The following is a 20418-nucleotide window of genomic DNA, read 5'->3' as shown; positions in this document are numbered from 1 at the left end:
TGGTATCTAAAGAGAACATTATTTACTTCAAACTGTTTTAATTTGCTATAAAGAATTTCAACTAAGTACCTATACCTATATAAAGTTTAACATTGTTATCTATCAAAAATTTTAATACTCTCCACTCGAATTATTCGAGTTCTCTCAGTAATATTAAATATTATTTTCGAGAGTTATATCGGATATCGTGTACGGAAGCCATTCGGATGGAAAATTAAAGGTAAATCGTAATATCATCGAAGTATTCTAGGTATTGCATCCGTGCAATATTGAGTCAGCTTCATAAGTCCTTCACGGAAATTGAAAATACGTTGGCTGTTATGTACCTTAGGTACATATTTCACGTGGAATATTAAATTTAACATACTGCATAACATTTTTAAAGTAGGTTATTCTGGAAATACATATAAGTGGGATAACACAAAAATCGTAGTTGATCATAAATATTGAATATGAAAAAAATATTTGGCTTTGGCTAGGTTTAAATTTGACGAATTCCATTGAGCTGTCCACAATATAACCAAATCATTGATAAGTTAAGTTTCATAATGTAACATTTGCTGTTTGAAAAGTTAACTACTAAGTTTCTTGCCGGTTCGTCTAATGCCCATGCACATGAGGAAACCCCGTATGGGTTATATCCAATGATTCATGAACAATGAATATCTATTCAAAAAGATTATGAAAAAGTGTCGGTACCTATTTGTTTGCAAAAATGTATCTAGGTTTACTCAAATGAAACAATAATAAGTTCTTATTTCTTTATTTCAAATAATTTCTTTATTTTTTCTTAGCCTAACGCATGAAGCATAACAAAATTAGCTGATTTCCTCTCGAGTCATCTTCGAGATTGAACATTCCGTCCGGCGTATTTCGGTGAAAATTCCATCTTAATTTGCTCTGCAAATGTTCTGAAACCTTCGTAGAACTGTGGTAACACAACGCGTAATAGTCTTTCAGGGTATATGAATTCGTAACCATCTGTAAGTTCCATTGTAAAAGAGTATGGGACTCCAACTACTCCGTAGGCGAAATCATCGCTTCCTCCTGCGGCCGGGTACCATTTCCCTGCACTCAGTACCCTAAAAGGTTCTCCTCCTGCCTTCTGTACTGCGTCTGATACAGATCGTGCCAAGCTATCCAACTTTTTCCACTCTTTAGGCAGGAAGTCCCCTGTGTAACCCCAGGGATACACCAAATACTGCCCATAAGAATGCAAGGATACATACAACTTCAACCGTTCACTATTTTCCAGCATGATATTCCGCACCATCTGAGTCTCAACTTCTGAGAAGGGTTTCGGTCCAGCATACGTCTCTGTATCGCACGGATTTGAGGATACACCGCTGACCGCCCATTTGAAACCATAATTGCGGTTGCCGTCGACCCCGAAACAGCCCAAAAGATTGTTCTTTGACCTTGTCTTTCTCCACATGCGGTGCTGCAAAAAAACAGCAAAAATATTTTTAGCGACTTTTTCATTCATCTTTATCTTTAGACATTTAAAAAATCGTTAAACATACACACTTACAATTAAAAGTAACGCAAATAGCAATAATTTCATTAAATTACATTAAGTACTTATGTTATTTTTAATTGTAAGTAGGATTGATTGAAATTATTGTAGCGTTTACGTTGATGAACTCGAGTTTTATTACGATTTATATAACTTGCTCTATTGTGTTATAAGGAATAGTCAAGCTAAGAATAGGAATTTGAAAAACGTAGCCGCCTATAAATATGTATGAACTAGCTGATACCCGCGACTTCGTTCGCGTGGATGTAGGTTTTTTAAAATTCCCATGAGAACTCTTTGATTTTCCGGGATCAAAAGTAGTCTATGTGCTAATCCAGGGTATAATCTATCTCCATTCTAAATTTCAGCCCAATCCGTCCAGTAGTTTTTGCGTGAAGGAGTAACAAACATACACACACATACACACTTTCTCCTTTATAATATTAGTGTGATTTTCAAATCGTAAGAATTAGAAATTCTACGAAGTAGGAATCTAGCATATCTGTACAACTAGCAATTATTTTGTGCACATATACATGCACACAAACTTTCGCCTTTATAATATTAGTGTGAAGTGTGATAGTGACTTACAGCTCGACTAGTGCGTGTGTACTCATAGCCATCAGGGTTGACGACGGGCAGGATGTACCAGTCTACGCCATCGAGCTCCTGGCGGGCCTCGGGGTCGTTGACCAATCTATGGATCAGATACACGGCCATCGCCGGCGCCACCCACTCACGCGCATGGATGCCTGTGAATCAACAATAACTGTACATAGGTACAATGGAGATGGAAGAGATGGAAGGACGAAGATTGTACAATCAATAAATGGACAAGATAGATTGGACATAGCGCCGACGCATACAAACTGAATGGCGTGGAGCCGACTTTCTTTAACAACATAAACTCAGCGTTATTGCTTTGGTATACGATTGAAATTGGCATAAAACAAAACGTAAGAGGACTCTAAAAAGGATCCTCACTTGCGACAAAACATAAGAGGACTGTAAAGGAGAATCCTCACTTGCGAGCTGACTAAATGCATACATACATAATGTACTCAACATATAATATAACTTTAGGTACGTTAAGCAATTTCCTGAAAAAAATTCAGAACAATTTTCACGTATCTAAGCTGTACCTACTCTGTATATCTTTGGCTTTTATCAATGCTTAAAAAGTAGATGCACACGTACCTACCTATGACATGAATGGAACTGATTAAGATCTTAATAACGGGATGTGTGATGGATGATGACACATTAGGTTTTTGTTCATCAGGTTTTTTGTTAATTTTTTGTTTTAATTTAGAGTGGTTTCGATTGCATTATTTGAAACAGTGACACAAACTGATTTATTGAAGAGGTCCAGCACATTATTATCACTAAGAAAACCTCTACCGTTATAGTTTTTTGTAAATAACAAGTGTAAATTAAAAATTTATAACACCCCCGACAAGTGAAGGTTACATAACTAGAAAAGCTAAGAGAAGGTATGTAAAACTCACCAGCGTCAATAAATATAATAGGATTTCCAGCATCGGGGTTTGAGGATATCTTGACAAGTTTCATTCGCCGTCCCTGATAACTGGTCCCTAGATTTTGCAGCGTAACCAAATCAGGGTGTCGTTTTGCTAAATTATCTATGAATTCTTGAATCTGTTAAACAAATTAATCAATAGGTATTAAAAAAAGTGGTAAGATGAATAAAATAGATGTTGTCTTATTTGTTTATTCAACTCATATTAAACGTACCAACATTTACAGAAATTAGGTGCGTTTTAAAACATAACATACATAAACAACAACTTCATAAACCTTGGAACCCCAATATCAATCGATTTTTCGAGCTATGTGCCTCGCTTATTGCCATTTCAGTTTCGCAACACATTGAGCTTTGTTGGTACTCTGGTTCTCTACGAATCTCTTATTCATCTCATTTCTCTCATTATTTATCTCATTTCTATTTTAATCACGTAGAGAGACGAAGGCTGGGCTTCATTCGAGGTCCAGAAATCCATACTAACCGCTTGGAAGGAGTGATATTCAAATACACCAAACCCTCGCAGAATTCTCCTCTTTGGCGTTCTCTCAGCACTTTCGAGTGATCTAAAACAAACAAAATAATTAATTTTCGATGGAAATTTTGGATGGAAAATTTCAATGAAAAACCTACAAAGATTGGAAATTGTAAAATTGGTAAACAAATTTTTTCTCGTCGGTTGATTTGGAATACTGTAAATATATTAGATACTCGTAATGAAGGTGGAATCGAGCATATAATGTTACTTCAATATTCAATTTCCTTCTATTCACTTTTTGGGATTCCGTATCTCCAGAGAAAAAATATATCCATAAAGGATCACTTCGTGGTCTATTTGTCTATCGAGATCCGTCAAGGGAGTTAAACTTATAGAGTCGGTACTTACATCTCGTTGACCAAGAATCATGAAATTTGGCAGGCAGCAATATCATAATGTACAAGTAAAAGGAAAATCTGGGAAAGAAACCCGTAAATCTGTGGTTACATTACAAAAAGAATAAATAAAAAGTGCTACTTCTTGTGCAATGGTACAGAACAGAACTCTTTTTTTGCGACTCGACTTGCACTTGGCCTGTATTTTTTTTTTTGGTTTGTTATTGCTTCATTGTATGTAATTAGTATAATATGCTGCAGTCCTTCTAATAATTAAATATAGGATTATCAGATGTGTAGGTAAATTAGTACCACAGTTTTACGATAAAACTGTGATATTGCTGGTAGTTTTCACACAGGCCGGGAAAAAATTGCCTTGAAATTGTATTAATATTTAAATAAAATAATTCTGATTTTACACAGGATCAATTTTACGAAAAACCTCCGGTTGAATTTTCAATCCATTTATTTGTAAGATTGGAATTAAATTAGTAAAATACACAGACCTCAACTAATACAAGTAGGTACGCTGGACTTGCGATTGCCAATCTGTTTTTGAAGCAATTAGATTTTCGCCATTTTGGCGCTGCTAGAAGCAGTGAGCGTCAAGTGAGCGTACTCGGAACTAAATATTAGTGATGAGACAACTGTAAACAAAGTGTAATACCATTTGACACAAGTGTCATTCCTAATTCCCGGTACGCTGAGCGCAGCGTGGCGCTTCAAATCGGCACAAATAAAAAATAACTGTCATTTTGTACGGTACACCTTTTCCAGCGTACTTGTATATGTCCATTTCAGTAGTAAAACACCTACCTGCCGTAATTAGGTTTGACATCGTAGTCTAAGTATTGACTCTTGAGAAAATTTTGTACATTAGGAATTTCATCAGGCGGTACCAAGACATCAGTGCTGTCGTTAAAACTTCGACTTCTCTTCAGAAACTCTAGCCTGTATTCGGGGTCTCCAAGCCTTCTTAGCGCTTCGATCTGTTGTGTGTTTGTTGGGTAGATTTTTATTAGAGCATAACTGAAATATAAAACAAAGTATACTTTAACATCTACACTATCTTTTGTAAGACACTGAATTCACTATCCAGTTGTTGTGATATGCTTAGCTATCCTTCATGCTATTGGTTTTATAGCTAGATTTTTTAGCAAAAATGTGATATACAAACATAATAACATATTATACATTTAACGGTGATAGCCTGGTGGTTAAAACTTCGGCCTCCTGTTAGAGGAAGTCTAAGGTTTGATTAGGATACCTACTTACCTCTTACTTTTCGGAGTTATCTATTTATGTGCGTTTAAAATAATTAAAGAGGAAACATACATGCCTGAAAGTTCTTCATAATGTTCTCAAAGCTATGAGAAATTTGCCACTCCACACTTGGCTAACATTAGTACTACGGTCTAAACAAACTCTTAACGTTTCTTGTCCTGAGAGGCCATACGTCCGCAGTAATGGGTCGGCAATGGGTTATGGTAATGATGATGATGATGATGATGATAAACATAATATTCATCCTCTGTCTGTGGTAGGTATTTTGTAAGGATCCGGAAGGTCTAACCTCAATGCCCTATATAATCCTAGATTTACTCAAAATTGTACATACTCGTCATAATTATTGTCTTCTGTCCTGCAGCCCACTTGCCAAATGCTCACTAAGCCTGCAAAAATAGCAAAATGATTCTTAAAATAATTTGTAATCCTACAAAGTAGTATCTATTTGTTATATAAGATCCTACGTAATTGATACATTTCAACATAATTTTTTTTATTTATTTGATATCAAAAAGAAATGACTGTCGTATGCATCAACAATGCTCAATTTATTATTATGTAACACTGATCTCTACTAATATATGTACGCTGGACTTGTCGACCTGTTTTTGAAGTTCATGATTACCGTAATTTTGGCGCTGATAGCAGTAGTGAGTGTCATGTGAGAATACTCGGAACTAAATGTTAGTGATGAGACATCAGTCAATACATTGTTGACACGAAGACCATTTGATACAAAGTGCCAATCCTAATTACCGATAGGTACGTTCAGTGGGGCGCGGCGGCGCTTTGAATCGGTACAAAAATATTAAAATGATTATTTTGTGTGGCACACCTTATCTAGCGTACTTACTTGTATATCTATGTCTGTATTATGTAGGAATTTAAAATGTGCGATCGAGCTTTGAAAACCAACGCAATTTCTCTACATAGACATATAAATAAATGAGGTAAATCCCTTAATTCCCTCTAATGGGACGAAGAAATGGAGGTAGTTCCTTTAAAAACCCACCATTAAGAGTCGAGGACACGACGTTTGTAACTTAAATATCTTAAGGTAGTATTCCAACTTATCATTACAATCGCTTACAGTTTATGAGACATGTCTAGAGGTAAGGCACACCATCCAAAATATTATAGGCAAGTAAAAAAAATCTTTGCTAATTTGCTTCTGAATTCAGTACCAAAAAGTAATGAGACTATCAATAAAACACGTAAGTATTTGTTCAGATAAAAATATTACCCTGCACTATAAACTAAATATCTATAACCCTTACTCTGCAGTAACCTATGTCTAATATTATGTACTTAGGCCAAACTATGAATTAGGACTAAATATAATTAAAACATTGCGGTGCAGTTTTATTTAGTGAAAACGAAAGTAGGAATGTAAGAAAATAATGTATTTAAGCCGTAAAACCGCAGCGTTTTCACTACGGGTCTGTTGCATATAATGCGGTTGAAGTTACATTAGGTAAGCAAATATTACATCTTTAACCTTTGACCACCAATAAAAAGCAAAAGAGCGTCACGTTAGTAGAGAACAAATGTTAAGGCCGATTCACACCAACCACGTACACGTGACACGTGTGTAGTGACGCGCGTAAACTCCTAACACAGAGGAAAAGGTCTGTGCTCCTAACACACCGGGTTACACATATTACGTCCACGCTTAACGCAAGCGGTGTGCCATGTTTCATACAGTTTCATACATTATACCACAATGGTACGAGCTACGTCTACGCTTACGCAGCCTGTGTGAACGAACTATTAGAGAGAGCGCGCACTTCGGTGCGGCGAGTTTCGGTGTTTTAAAATCCGTATATTAGAATTTAAATCAATTGAAATCCGGCGCGGAATTATTTCCGGAGTGCGCGCTGCTATGTAGTTGTATAGTCCACAGATTTTGTGGGTAAAAAACGCACGGAAAATTACCGTGGTGCACGCTAGCTCTAAGGCTGAAATCAGAGTTAAAATGAAACAAATTTTATACAGAGATATAATTCAATTTTATTTATCTCTGTCTTAAGCATGAACAAACTCAGAGTACAGGGTAAGTAGAGTAGTAGTACCTAAGTGAGATCTATAACAGAGCTCGGGACAAAACATTTTCATGTCATGTCGCAGGACACTCGGAAGTCACAACGGCTATCGATGGATTATTATTTGATTGATATATTAGTTTTGAATTAACGAACTGTAAACCGTCTGCATATAAAGGCCTTATGTATTTATTTTAGTGGGGCCCCAGTTTTAGCCCTAATTCGCACGAGCGTTAACAAAGCGTTGCGATGACAATACAAAGTGCGCGATAAAAAAGCGTTGACGTGTGAACAGATACTTGGGAATGCATTTGTTCTATTTGAACGCTTTTTTAACGTTTAAAAAGCTCTCGTGCGAATGAGCCCTTAGTGTCGCTGCCTCACAAACGCTGACGTCCGCCACGTATATTGGAACGCCATCTTAACGCGGTATTTACGTGGAGCGATTCTTTAATTTGCGGCGACTTTTATCGTGTTTCTTTGGCTTCGTGTAATTGAGCTACAACAGCCCGATTCGATCTGGCTTCAACTGTGGACCAATTCCGAACCAATATCATTAGAGCCGCCCTTTGATCGCCCGAATCCCCGATAATTTTAATTTAATACAGATGGAATTTTTCGATTGAAATTAACTGCAACGCTCTATGGAACGAAGCCTGGCCGGTCCTTTGATCAAATATTACTCTATTATGTTGATTTTATATTAAATTCTTACCTAATATTCATCATCGGCCCAGTTTTACTGATGAAGAGCTTTTGACTTTAACGTTTTATTCAGTTTTAATATATTATTCAGTTAACTAGCTGACCCACCCCGGCTTCGTTAAGAGGGGTCTCTCCGTCACTCGCTCCATACAAACGTAGTTCGTCTCTCATTAGAATACTAACCAATCATACTTAGAAACGTTCCAGGAACTAAACGTTCTAGGATCTATGCCTGTGGTTTTCCAGATTTCCTTTAAAATATTCGGTTCCAAAGTTACGCGGTTTTAAAAATTCACATACAAATCTTGGAGCCCCTGTAATTTTAAAACTACATATTTTTAGAAAAATCTAAAACACCACAGGCACAGATATTAGTTTCTAGAATATGTCTGCAAAATTTCATGGACTTTGGTTGCTTAATATTGAAATGAAATTAGGACTACGATTGTATGGAGTAGGTAAGTGACGGAGAGAGCCCTGTTAAATGAAATTTGCTACTATATCGCATTATAACCCAGTCATACTTACCTAATTGATTTATGGAATAGGTATAATGAAAAATCCGTACCTCATTTCACACTTATTTAACGCCTTTGGATTACGTATGTATAGCAATCAATCATGTTTTTTTCTTGTTTATGCATTTTTACGTAAACGATTCTATCAATTATTATTATGATAACTAAAATTACCGTCTTTAATACTAGGTACGTAAGATACGGACAAAATAATAATTCACAGCTTACGTTACTACAATAAGAATAATTATAGCGTGCAGGTTACTAATGCTTAATTACTTTTTAAGAGGGGTCTCTCTGCCACTCGCTCCATACAAACGTAGTTCCAATTTCATTTGAATATTAAGCAACCAAGTCCATGAAATTTTGCAGACATATTCTAGAAACTAATATCTATGCCTGTGGTTTTCCAGATTTCTGTTAAAATATTCGATTTCAAAGTTACGCGGTCTTAAAAATTCACATTCAAATTTTTGAGCCCCTTTTAATTTTAAAACTACATATTTTTAGAAAAATCTAACACCACAGGTACAGATATTAGTTTCTAGAATATGTCTGCAAAATTTCATGGACTTTGGTTGCTTAATATTCAAATGAAATTGGAACTACGATTGTATGGAGTAAGTGACGGAGAGAGCCCTGTAGGAAGTAAACTCTGGAATTACTGAACCGATTTTGAAAATCCTTTGATCAGTTATAGAAAGCTATATTTATTCCTGAGTGACATGAACTAAGTATATTTTAATTTAAAAAAAAATTGAGATCTCTACGAATATGAACAACAACGACCGTAAATAAAGCATTCAATGTTATATATAATTAGCAAGAAGATAAGAAGGTTACTGCTATTTACGATTGGAAATTCACGAAAAATGTGCATTGCTGGTAAAAACGATTTATCTCATTTCTTTTAATTCCTTGAATATAAATGTATTTTTTCAGATGTTAATAAAATTTATAACAGGTAACTAATAGCACATATATAATCATTGTTATTATTGTTTATATAAACATGGAACTTGAGAATTTAATAAGGCTCCTTTGCGTATTTGGATTTTTTTTCTTTCTAACTCCGGTTGCAATATATTATATAATGAAGTATTCATAGCTACTGACTCAAAGTAGGTTTGGTGTAACCTCAAATATGCTTTCTTGTACTTGATCAGAGAAAGTGCTTTATTTATAGCAAGACTTAGAGAAATGTAGCTCAAATCAAGACCAAGGAAACATTGGTAGGCACCTACTAAAACAACCACTAAATATTAAACGCACAAGTACAAGTATTTATTTTTAATAATAAATAAAACTTTTCCAAAAACAAATAGAGGATTTGGTTATATAGTTTAAAAAAAATACTCACCGAATACAAATGCGATCCACACGGCCATTATAAATTATTGTTATCCAATGGAACCACATAAACCACGCTAATTAAAAAAAATTGATAGTTAATTATTTAATCATAAAATAAATACTTAGATGGTAGTTATATTATTTTAATCGCACGCACATCCGTGCTCACGTGTGAAGGCTCGGTCGAGCACTGCAATAAAATGCGCAGACGCCGATCTTCAAGATCTCCCCAATTTGCGCTTAATCGGACAAGTTTTCCTAAAAGGTCTTTTACCCTTGCAAAACAAACCCTTTGAAGAAGCCTTTTGCTTATAATGATACCTACCTATTTATTTTAATTTCGGTCGTATGTGCTAACCGGTCCTTTGATCACAGTTCTTATACAAATAAAAATAAATCGGTCAAGAGCGAATTAGACTCGCGCACTAAGGGTTCCGTACCATCGTACAAGAAATAACACTTATATTTTTACAGCAGCCATTTTTTTTTAATTATTTGTTATATAGCGGAAATAAAAATACACATGCTGTGAAAATTTCACTTCTCTGACTTAATAGGCACTTAATTAGGCGGTTCACGAGATACAACCCGCTGACAGACAGACAGACGAACGGACGGACAGACAGCGAAGTAATAGGGTGCCTTAGGGTACGGAAACCTACAAAATTGTAGGAACGCCATGAAGCTACACTTAATTGCACTAATTATGTGTACGTAGCCTATCGAATTTATTTACATGCTTTTAATTTATATTCCTCTGTTGCAAGTGTAAAGCATGGTTTAATGGCTTAGTCGTAAAATAAATAATTAAAACTGTGCTATCAGTTTGTACGGTGTGGTTTTCTTAATAAACTTTGCTTGAAACTTGTTAACTACGTAGGTACCTACATAGTGATTTCCAGGAGAAGGAAAAGTACCCAATTGTAATCAAAAAGATATTTGGAATATCGATCAAGAATATAATATCTTTAAAACAAGTAAATTCTTACCTACATGATTCAAGATCTGCTAAAAACGTATTATCCAAGTTTTAGAACATCGTATGTAAAGGAAAATTTTATTGTAGAATCAGCAAAGATTTTTGAATGATTCAAAAAGTGTTGATGTCCTTAATTAATATTGTGTTCTACATAAATAGGTATAATTTTAATTGTCATTGAACTCATTAGTCACGAAACCTGATTTAAATCAAGTAGGTACTAATGACCGAATGAACTCTCATGGGATCTAATCTTTGAAAACATAAGCGTGAGCTATTGTTAAGAAAGTTCCGTCCAATCTATTAAGTACTAGGGGATGCCCGCGGCTTCGCCCGCGTGGATTTTGATTTTTTTAGATCCCATGGGAACTCTATGATTTTCCGGGATAAAAAGTAGCCTATGTCCTTCCCCGGAATGTATTCCAAGTCTGTACCAAATTTCATTAAAATCGGTTCTGCGGTTGGGCCGTGAAAACGTAGCAGACAGACAGACAGACAGACAGACAGACAGACAGACAGGCAGACAAACTTTCGCATTTATAATATTATAGTATATAGTATGGATAAAGGATAAACTGACTAAAATATTAAACTCAATCGCTAACCGCTAGATCTATAAAGTGCATTCGAGATGGATCTGCCCGCGAAATTCAAATTTAAAGAGTTTTTGCTTCACACACATTAACATTGGATACACACATATTCACACAATCTAAGTTTTATTATATTAAAAATGCTTTGATAGCAAGGAACCCAAGTAACGGGTTTCTATTTTTACTCCCGAGAACAAGAACAGAGGACAGCCCAGCCCACACGGCATTATTGTGACATTTATGAAAGACAGTGGTACTGATTCTAAGCACAACTAAATTTTAGAGTATTTCCTCTTCTTACTAATGAAATATGAAAAGGACAGACAGATTGACAGTTTTAAATTGAATTTAGAGCTGTCAAACCTCGTAACTTTAGCTGCCAATCTCGAGCCCTATTTAAATTTTAGCGTGCAAAAAAATGCATCTTTAAATGTAAAATTCATGTTCCGTCCTTTTTTAGCGATATTAAAAAGAAAATGATGCGGATACTCTAAGTTTAGTTTATAGAAAGACAACAGAATCAGAGCCAGTATGTATTTAAAATACCATAATTAAGTGTAACAATGCAATTCAGCTTTCTTCCTTTCCACATTTTCTATCTCCTCATTCTATAATTTCCTAGTTATTATAAATTGACAGAGCATGATTATATCTATATGGCAACAAACTTCGCTAACTTGGACTTGGGCAGAAGATGGGAGAGGGTGTCTAATAATAACTGTTATTCTGGTGATTTATCTGCTTAGAACATTAGAAGCTTAAATACCTACTCAAGTGATAGAGGCACCAGGATAACCTGCCTTAGGTAAAGCTGGTTAGGTGTGGCACAACTTGACACCTTTTAAAAGCATACTTAATACGTTCAGTACGAAACGTGTTGGATATCCTAAGTATCGCTGGTTATTTTACAAACCTGCGAACCCTCAGAAGTGCCTATTAGTAGGTACTAATAGGCACTTAAAGTACGTAGAACAATCCGAGTTTAAGATAGCGCAAGACAATACATAGGTAAGCATTAAGCATTAAGGAGCATGCAGTAGGTATCATCATATAAAGTGGTCTAAATAATGATCAATCAATTATAAAAAGAACAGTTCTGACTCACTAACTGACTGATTCATCAACCCTCAGCCTTGGTGGATATATAAAATTTTGCACAGAGGTTTGCAGCCAAGAAATAAAGGTGTTTTTTTTCAAAATTCCCACGGGATAGAGAATAAAGAGGATGTATAGTTTTTCCGTGTAAAATCTCGGCCTATCGCTGGTATCACACTAATATTATACAGGAGAAAGTTTGTATGTGTGTGTGTGTATGTTTGTTACTCCATCACGCAAAAACTACTGGACGGATTGGGCTGAAATTTAGAATAGAGATAGATTATACCCTGGATTAGCACATAGGCTACTTTATATCCCGGAAAATCAAAGAGTTCCCACGGGAATTTTAAAAAACCTACATCCACGCGAACGAAGTCGCGGGCATCAGCTAGTGTAATATAAAATGGCCGAAATTCATTTAAATGTGACCAAGAAGGAAATGCGCCATCGTTTTATGGACCTCGAAACACACGTTCACTTTCTTATACTCTCTCAACTTCCTTTGTATGCATGACTAGCAACAAACAAAAACAAAACTGACACACTTAAAACAAAGACGATGCGATCTACGTAATGAATATTTTGTTTTCATTGATGGTTCATATCTATATTAACTTTTACTTCTCTATACTACCCGAGCGTTGTATAATCATAGCAGAAGTGTTATCTAATAATGAAGATAAAACAGGAGGTAAATAATAAGAGTGACACAGTGATTGGTGACACATGCGACTCGATAGGTGAAAGTGTTACCATAATATTGGCCAAATACACGTATTTTTGGTGAGTCATCCTTTCTATTCATTCAAGTAAAACGACCTTAATTTTATCTCTACAGTCGAATAAGATTTTTGTAGATATGTGTGCTTTAGGTAGAAATTTCCTTTTTCCATAATCCATGCTTCATACCTACTATAAAAAATATTATAAAAGGAGCCCATATTCATCTCCGCATTACAACTTATGTCTGTATCTTTCACCATAACCGGATAAACGGATGGACCGTGAAAAGCTAACAGACAGATACTTTCGCATTTATAATATTAAGTATGGATTGTAATATTGATTGTAAAATTGGATTGTAATATTAAGTAATATGCGATGTAAACAAATAATTAAACCGTCTAATTGCAGCGTATCAGTTGGGACATCTCTCGAAATGAAATCACTTACTCGTATGGACATACTGTGTATTAGATACGAGTATAAATAAAAAATTATTCTGTCTATATTTAAACAAAATACAGTTGATCACCGAACTTCCATGCCCTTGTTTGTAGTCTTCCATATATAATTGAATATCACATCAATGACTCTACTCCATACCTGAGTAAGAGCACTCTCCGAGAAATTTTCGCTATATTCATCTACGTTTTCATTATTATACAGTTGCATTACTATTTCTAGAGCAAACGGAATGCCATACACCTACGGAAATTTAAAAGTTATATATATCTCTTTGTCTGTAGACATATTATATTATAAACTGAGGGTTGTGACCTCTTCCCATTACTTACATAAGGATATCAATTTTCTAGAATAGACTCAAAGAGTTTACAGTGATAATCATGACATGGTCCCTAAGACGCTGACTATGAAAGCTCAGAATTACTCAGCGGGCGATCGTGAGAGGTATTCTATTATTCTATAATCCTACATGATAAGGTAGATCCGTAGGAGAATTTAAGTAACTGACTGACTGACTGACAGCAGATTGCGAAGCTTAAGTGGCAATAGGTAGGGCACATAGTTCGAAAACCGTTAGACCTTGGGGTCCAAGCCTAGATTGGTTACTTCTTACCAACGCAGCGTTGGAAGACTCTCCCACAGGTGGACATACGACATCAAACACTGAGTGACAGTAGGTACTTGACGCTACACCGCTTGCAAAGGAAACCCTAGTTTTATAGCCAACATCAACAAAGTATGATTTCAATAGTCGTAACTAGTTAACATTATAGGGGAAATAAATGATAGAATAAATAAATGATAAAGGGAGGGATGATTTTCTTAGACTGCATCATCACTTACCACCAGGTGAGATTGCAGTCAAGGGCTAACTTGTATCTGAATTAAAATAAATATACTTAACTAAATTATATAAACGAAGAAAGAATGACGTCGTGTCCAGCACCAACGAGGTAAAATTTCGCTCGCTCATTATTAAACAGGTTTATAATGAACGAGCAAAATTTTATTTATAAATAATAAACCATATACCGTAGCAGCGTAATCCACGCTTGATCCAGAAACCTTGCCATACCAATTATAAAGAGTCTCTACAGCAACTGAGAACACTTGAAAACTTGCGTTTCTGATCGCCTCGTCAATTTCTCCTTTCAAATCTATATACTTATCTTCATCTGTTATAGAATCGGTGTAGCCTTTGGGGTATAAAACTGCATCCCCCTATAAAATAAACTTAAAAAGTTCATTAAGTACACATAATATTTCAAGTTCTCTATCTTTAGAGAATTTGTTATTTGGTTGATATTACTGTTTTGTTAAACTACTGTTAAAATTTTGATGGGTTCATCGACAAAGAACAATTTATTATTGACGTTCATTGCTAACTCATTTTTTAACCCCCGACCAAAAAAGAGGGGTGTTATAAGTTTGACGTGTGTATGTGTGTATCTGTGTATCTGTCTGTGGCATCGTAGCTCCTAAACTAATGAACCGATTTTAATTTAGTTTTTTTTTTTTGTTTGAAAGGTGGCTTGATCGAGAGTGTTCTTAGCCATAATTTAAGAAAATCGGTTCAGCCGATTGAAAGTTATCAGCTCTTTTCTAGTTATTACTGTAACCTTCACTTGTCGGGGGTGTTATAAATTTTTAATTTACACTTGTTAAATTTAAAAAACTATCACTTTTATATCGAATCAAACAGTCAGAGCAAATTAGATTTTCAGATTTATATATGAATAATGAATACCTTAAATGTTTCAGGTCCGTAGGTGCCTGCATGTACGTTCAAATAAGCAACAATCTTGTGGCTGTACTTATGAAATACGCTACGTATGGCCTGAGTTTCTTCTTCCGAAAAGGGCATCATGCCCGGATACTCTTGACTACATGAGCTGATAGAATGGCTATTATTCCAAGCGACATTAAAATTGCGATCCAATGCAACGCCTGCGCACTCAGTTTGTGGAGCGACGTTTTTGTCCCAGATATTTGAAGACTAAATTAAACAAAATTATAAGTTTATTTGATAAAGATCTGTAAGATCCTGTAACATCTGATCGACTTGAAGTTGCGCAAGATATGTGCCGGATATGCTTTACCGGCAAAGAAAAATATCGCGAGGAAACCTGCATGTCTAACGGTCTTAAAGGTTTCTTCATAAGGTTCTTGTCAGTAGAACCTACAAGCCAGTGACAGAGCCACAGACGTAGCATAAAAGACACTAGTTGTCCTAAATGAAACAAATTTGGTTGTTGGAAAAGTTGGTTACTTGGTCGATGATACAGAAACTTTTTAATTTGAACTTGAAAACAGAATAAAATACGTACTTGAAGGAAAGCATAACCGTCTGGATTTGCCATAGGTATCAAAAATATATCAAATTCATCCAAATGTTCAACATAGTATGACACAAGTGTAAGAAATGATGGTGCCCATGACAGGCACGGTAGTGATCTTATGCCCATAACGCTTAAGCCATGCACGATAAATATGATTTTCTTTTGTGGCTGGTCATCGGCATACTTTTCGTCATCAGCCCTAAAGTATCTGCCACTTTCCTTTGTAATTTTAAGTAAAACAATATCTTGATACTCTTTAGTACGACCAATCACTTCCAGGGTTACATTTGAATGCGGTATATGTTTAGAAATCTTTTCAAGTTGTTGCTTTATCTAAAAGATTTGTCTTTATGTAACAAAACTCTTAAAAAATCTTTATATTTAATGAGCATATTTACAAAAACAATCTACACCGCAAAAACTAATTCTTAAGTTATTAAGTAAACGATTTAATTGGAAAACTTACACTATATGAACTTAGATATTCACTGATAACTTGATTTTTTTCATTCAATTGATTTAAATCAATAATCCTGAAAAGTTTTGTATTCGGGTAAGTAGGTACCTAATTATTTTGTTTTGTCTTAGTGTAACTTTACTGCAGTAATATATTGTGATACAATTAATATTATGTTCCTCCAATAAAAGTTATTATAAAAAAATAAAAGCTAAACGTATTAATTAACTAGCTGATGCCCGCGACTTCGTTCGCGTGGATGTAGTTTTTTTTGAAATCCCGTGAGAACTGGTTGATTTTCCGGGATAAAAAGTAGCCTATGTGCTAATCCAGGGTATAATCTATCTCCATTCTAAATTTCAGCCCAATCCGTCCAGTAGTTTTTGCGTGAAGGGGTAACAAACATACACACACACATACAAACTTTCGCCTTTATAATATTAGTGTGATTACTTACGTTGTTTTTTTTTCCTCTTGCATCAAATGCATTTTAGTCAGCCTTGCCGCTCTAAAAGAGTCATCAGCCATAATGAAAAAATCTATTTTACTTTATTCGTTTATTACTCAACTACTCAGCTTAAATATTATATTTTATAGTCTATAATAATAATCAGTGTTAATGTAGCTATTTATCAGTGAAATAATTACGAGTATCGGGTCTTTAGTTCCGGAGATTACACACCACATCCAAACTTACAAACTTTACCTCTTTATAATATGTAGATATGTGATACTGTGATACTACAGGATCGCTGCTACAAATATACTGCGATTAATTAGCTACATAATAAAAACGAGCTTTTAAATATAAAATTTATATAAAACGGCATATGTAGATATTAGATTAATTATATTGTTAATTGTAGACTTACGATTTTGTTGTAGACTTTCGCAGTATCTTTGGCCATTTGCTCTTGGCCTCGTATTGTCTGAAAATATGATAAATAAATGCCAATTAACTAAACCAAACGAAGTGTTAAGAGGGCTCTCTCCGTCACTCGTTTCCACTCGTTTCATACAATCGTAGTTCCAATTTCATTTGAATACTAAGCAACCAAAGTCCATGAAATTTTGCAGACATATTCTAGAAACTATTATCTGTCTGTGGTTTTCCAGATTTCTGTTAAAATATTCGGTTTCAAAGTTACGCGGTCTTAAAATTTTCATACAAATCTTGGAGCCCCTGTAATTTTAAAACTACGTATTTAAAAAAAATCTAAAACACCACAGACACAGATATTAGTTTCTAGAATATGTCTGCAAAATTTCATGGACTTTGGTTGCTTAGCATTCAAATGAAATTGGAACTACGATTGTATGAAACGAGTGGAAACGAGTGACGGAGAGAGCCCTGTTAACCAGCTTTAGTGTGAGACCCTGCCTCCTGTTGAACTGAAAACTGTGTTTCAGGAGGAATAAAGTCAGTACTATACTAATTATATTTATAGTTAAACATAGTTAAACAACTGTTAACAACCAATCAGCCGTAGACTATTAACTTTCTTTTGAATAATAAGTGTACATACCAATCAAAATCAATGAAAATTTTCGGATACGTTCTGGGAACTAATATCAGCTGTGTTCGTGGTTTGCCATATTTCCGATAAAACATTTAAGGCCGATTCACGTGCATTTATGTAGACATAACTGCATGCATTACGTCTACGCGAACGTTCACGTCACGCAAGAGGTATGCCATGTCTCATACAGTTCCATACATTACAAGGCAATGGTACGCGCTACGTCTACGCTTACGCAGCCTGTGTGAACGAGCTGTTAATTTCAAAATTCAGGGACTCAAAGATTTGACACAGATATTTTAAACCCGTACCTTACAGATCTGGCAAACTTCAGACACAGAAAAGGTAAGCTACTAGAACGTGTCAAAACAATATTCCATTGAGTTTGATTGAATAGTACTCAAATTAATGTCGGAATGCTAGAGAACGAATTAATACAATTTTTTTTAAATTCATTATTGTATAACTATAAAAAATCCTACTTAAAAACTGTTGAAAGGCATGTTTGAAAACCCAAATCTTTAAAGTTTAGAACGGAATTTGAAGTTTTCTCCAACATAAATTATTATAGTGTATTTTGGAGAAATTCCTATGTACATAAATTACTTACTTAAAATATTATGAAGCTGGCTTAGTACCTATAGGTAGTATAGTAGGTATATTATAGTATAAGAATACTTACGTGTATAAGTTTTGCCGAAAAATAGGCTTATCATTTTTAGTGAACTGCCTTTGTCTTTTCATTGTTGATGGCAATGATTCATTAAAACCATCATCAGGTTTCCTTAAAAACACATTATTTAAATTTTTTCACTAATTTCAAATGATCGAATAGTTAGGAGATAGGAGTTGTTTAGCCTTACCAAATTTTTACGTCATCTTTTGAATTAACCGCTGAAATATTTTTTTAATTTTAATTTAATTTAATACAAATATATCATGAACTGTTTTCTTAAAAATATTTAAAATAAATAGTTCTGTCCGATTTTTTTTCTTCCGATACAATGAAGTGAAGTGATCCTTAAATGAAACTGAGCCCATCAGCATTAAAAATAATTTAGTCAGTTTAGTTTATTTTTATAGACTACTCAAGCTTGGCCAAAAAATTGACAGTTACCAAAATTGTTTTTACAAAAAAAATCTAATGTTTCCTAACACCGTTTTCCTGTTTCTCCTATGGTTTTGGATTTTCCCATACTACTGTCTCAGTTTAAAAAAACACTGTATAGTATACAAATTTTACCCGAGTGAAGCCGGCTTGATCAGCTAGTTTAAAATAAGATAAAATCTTAACTATGTACTTTGACCTATTTTCGTGTAGGTACTTAATTAAAATAGTGAAGTAGGTACCTTTAGTTATTTTACATTGAATTTCAACAAAAAATAATATTGCGAATAAAACTATTTGCATTGTAAAATTACAATCTTACTATAACAATAGGAAAATATTATGACAAGGCATATCAAAACTACTATTTCTATAAGTTATAGGAACGACTATTAAATCAAATTGGTTACGGATGCATATCGGCTGCTTATATATTTTATTACGGTACCTATGCATGCTAAAAATAAATCGTTTTCAAATTTATTTTCCACATGAAATTGTATTGACCAAGTAAACTCAAGAAAAATAAAAAAGAGAAAATATTGACAGTTGATCTATAATAATTTAAACACGAAGCTTTTTACCTACTTATTATCACGAAATTTGAAAAACGACCCTACCAGAGGTGTTTAACTTTCGGATAGCTATGAAAAATTCTATTACGAGCAAATAGTTAAGTACTTACTTGTTTTAATATTACCTATAGTGCCATTTTTGAATTTACTAAAAAGTAGCTCAACGTAGCAATTAAGAATCTAATCGTTGTAGAAATATTGAAGGTAGCGGATTTTTTGTATCTAAATTCTTCCTTCGAGTAGATATCTACTTATTTTATATCATACATATGTAAAGTTTACCTACCCTAAATTCTAAAGGTATAAAAGGTTCGAAACAAAATGAGCTATATACCACATCTTAAATCTTGACCGCGTGGACATTAAAAATCTTACGAGCCTTGGAAGTGTTGGTTTACTGGTCATAGCCGTTATACCATGAATCCAAAGGAAATGTTTTTGGCACAATAAGTTACAAGATTAAGCGAAATAGCGATTTAAAAAATCAGAATCGTTTATTGGTTTTTGTTCCGTAAGTACAATACTTGAATGGTGCCGATTGCTAGTCCGTCTTTGCTATTGATTAGTCCGTCCATCTGTCTGTCAGCGGACTGTATATCATAACAACAAAATATAGTGAAAATTTCAAAATTTACTTGTTATAAATACATTTAACATTCTTATCATTCATTGTTAGATAGCTAATAATGTGAAAATATTTTTGAGAAATTTCGTAAGCTATGAA

General features: G+C 34.5%; 1 protein-coding gene across 1 annotated transcript; it reads right to left on the bottom strand.

Moving 5' to 3' along the window:
* Positions 1-747: 747 nt before the first annotated feature.
* Positions 748-19919, bottom strand: LOC123875839. Its single transcript, XM_045921887.1, has 17 exons — positions 19362-19919; positions 18875-18905; positions 18694-18795; positions 17364-17420; positions 16949-16999; positions 16501-16567; positions 16023-16367; positions 15443-15691; positions 14728-14916; positions 13762-13935; positions 9845-9878; positions 5551-5605; positions 4749-4961; positions 3544-3625; positions 3025-3175; positions 2108-2268; positions 748-1441 (listed from the first exon to the last, which is right to left on the bottom strand). The coding sequence occupies exons 1-17, from the start codon at positions 19420-19422 to the stop codon at positions 839-841; spliced, it is 2625 nt and encodes an 874-aa protein (XP_045777843.1). The 5' UTR covers positions 19423-19919; the 3' UTR covers positions 748-838.
* Between the last annotated feature and the right edge of the window lie 499 nt (positions 19920-20418).

Source organism: Maniola jurtina, chromosome 20, assembly GCF_905333055.1.
Source record: "Maniola jurtina chromosome 20, ilManJurt1.1, whole genome shotgun sequence".
Classification (NCBI taxonomy): Eukaryota; Metazoa; Arthropoda; class Insecta; order Lepidoptera; family Nymphalidae; genus Maniola; species Maniola jurtina.
This window is presented reverse-complemented; position numbering and strand designations above follow the sequence as displayed.

Bases quoted from the DNA above. Each gene is read 5' to 3' on its own strand.
- LOC123875839 (XM_045921887.1), bottom strand. From the start codon at position 19,422: ATGCAAATAGTTTTATTCGCAATATTATTTTTTGTTGAAATTCAATGT. The intron at 18,906-19,361 runs GTACCTACTTCA...AAAATATTTCAG, and splicing joins TCAATGTAAAATAACTAAAG to CGGTTAATTCAAAAGATGAC. The intron at 16,568-16,948 runs GTAAGTAATCAC...AAAACTTTTCAG, and splicing joins CAAGAGGAAAAAAAAACAAC to GATTATTGATTTAAATCAAT.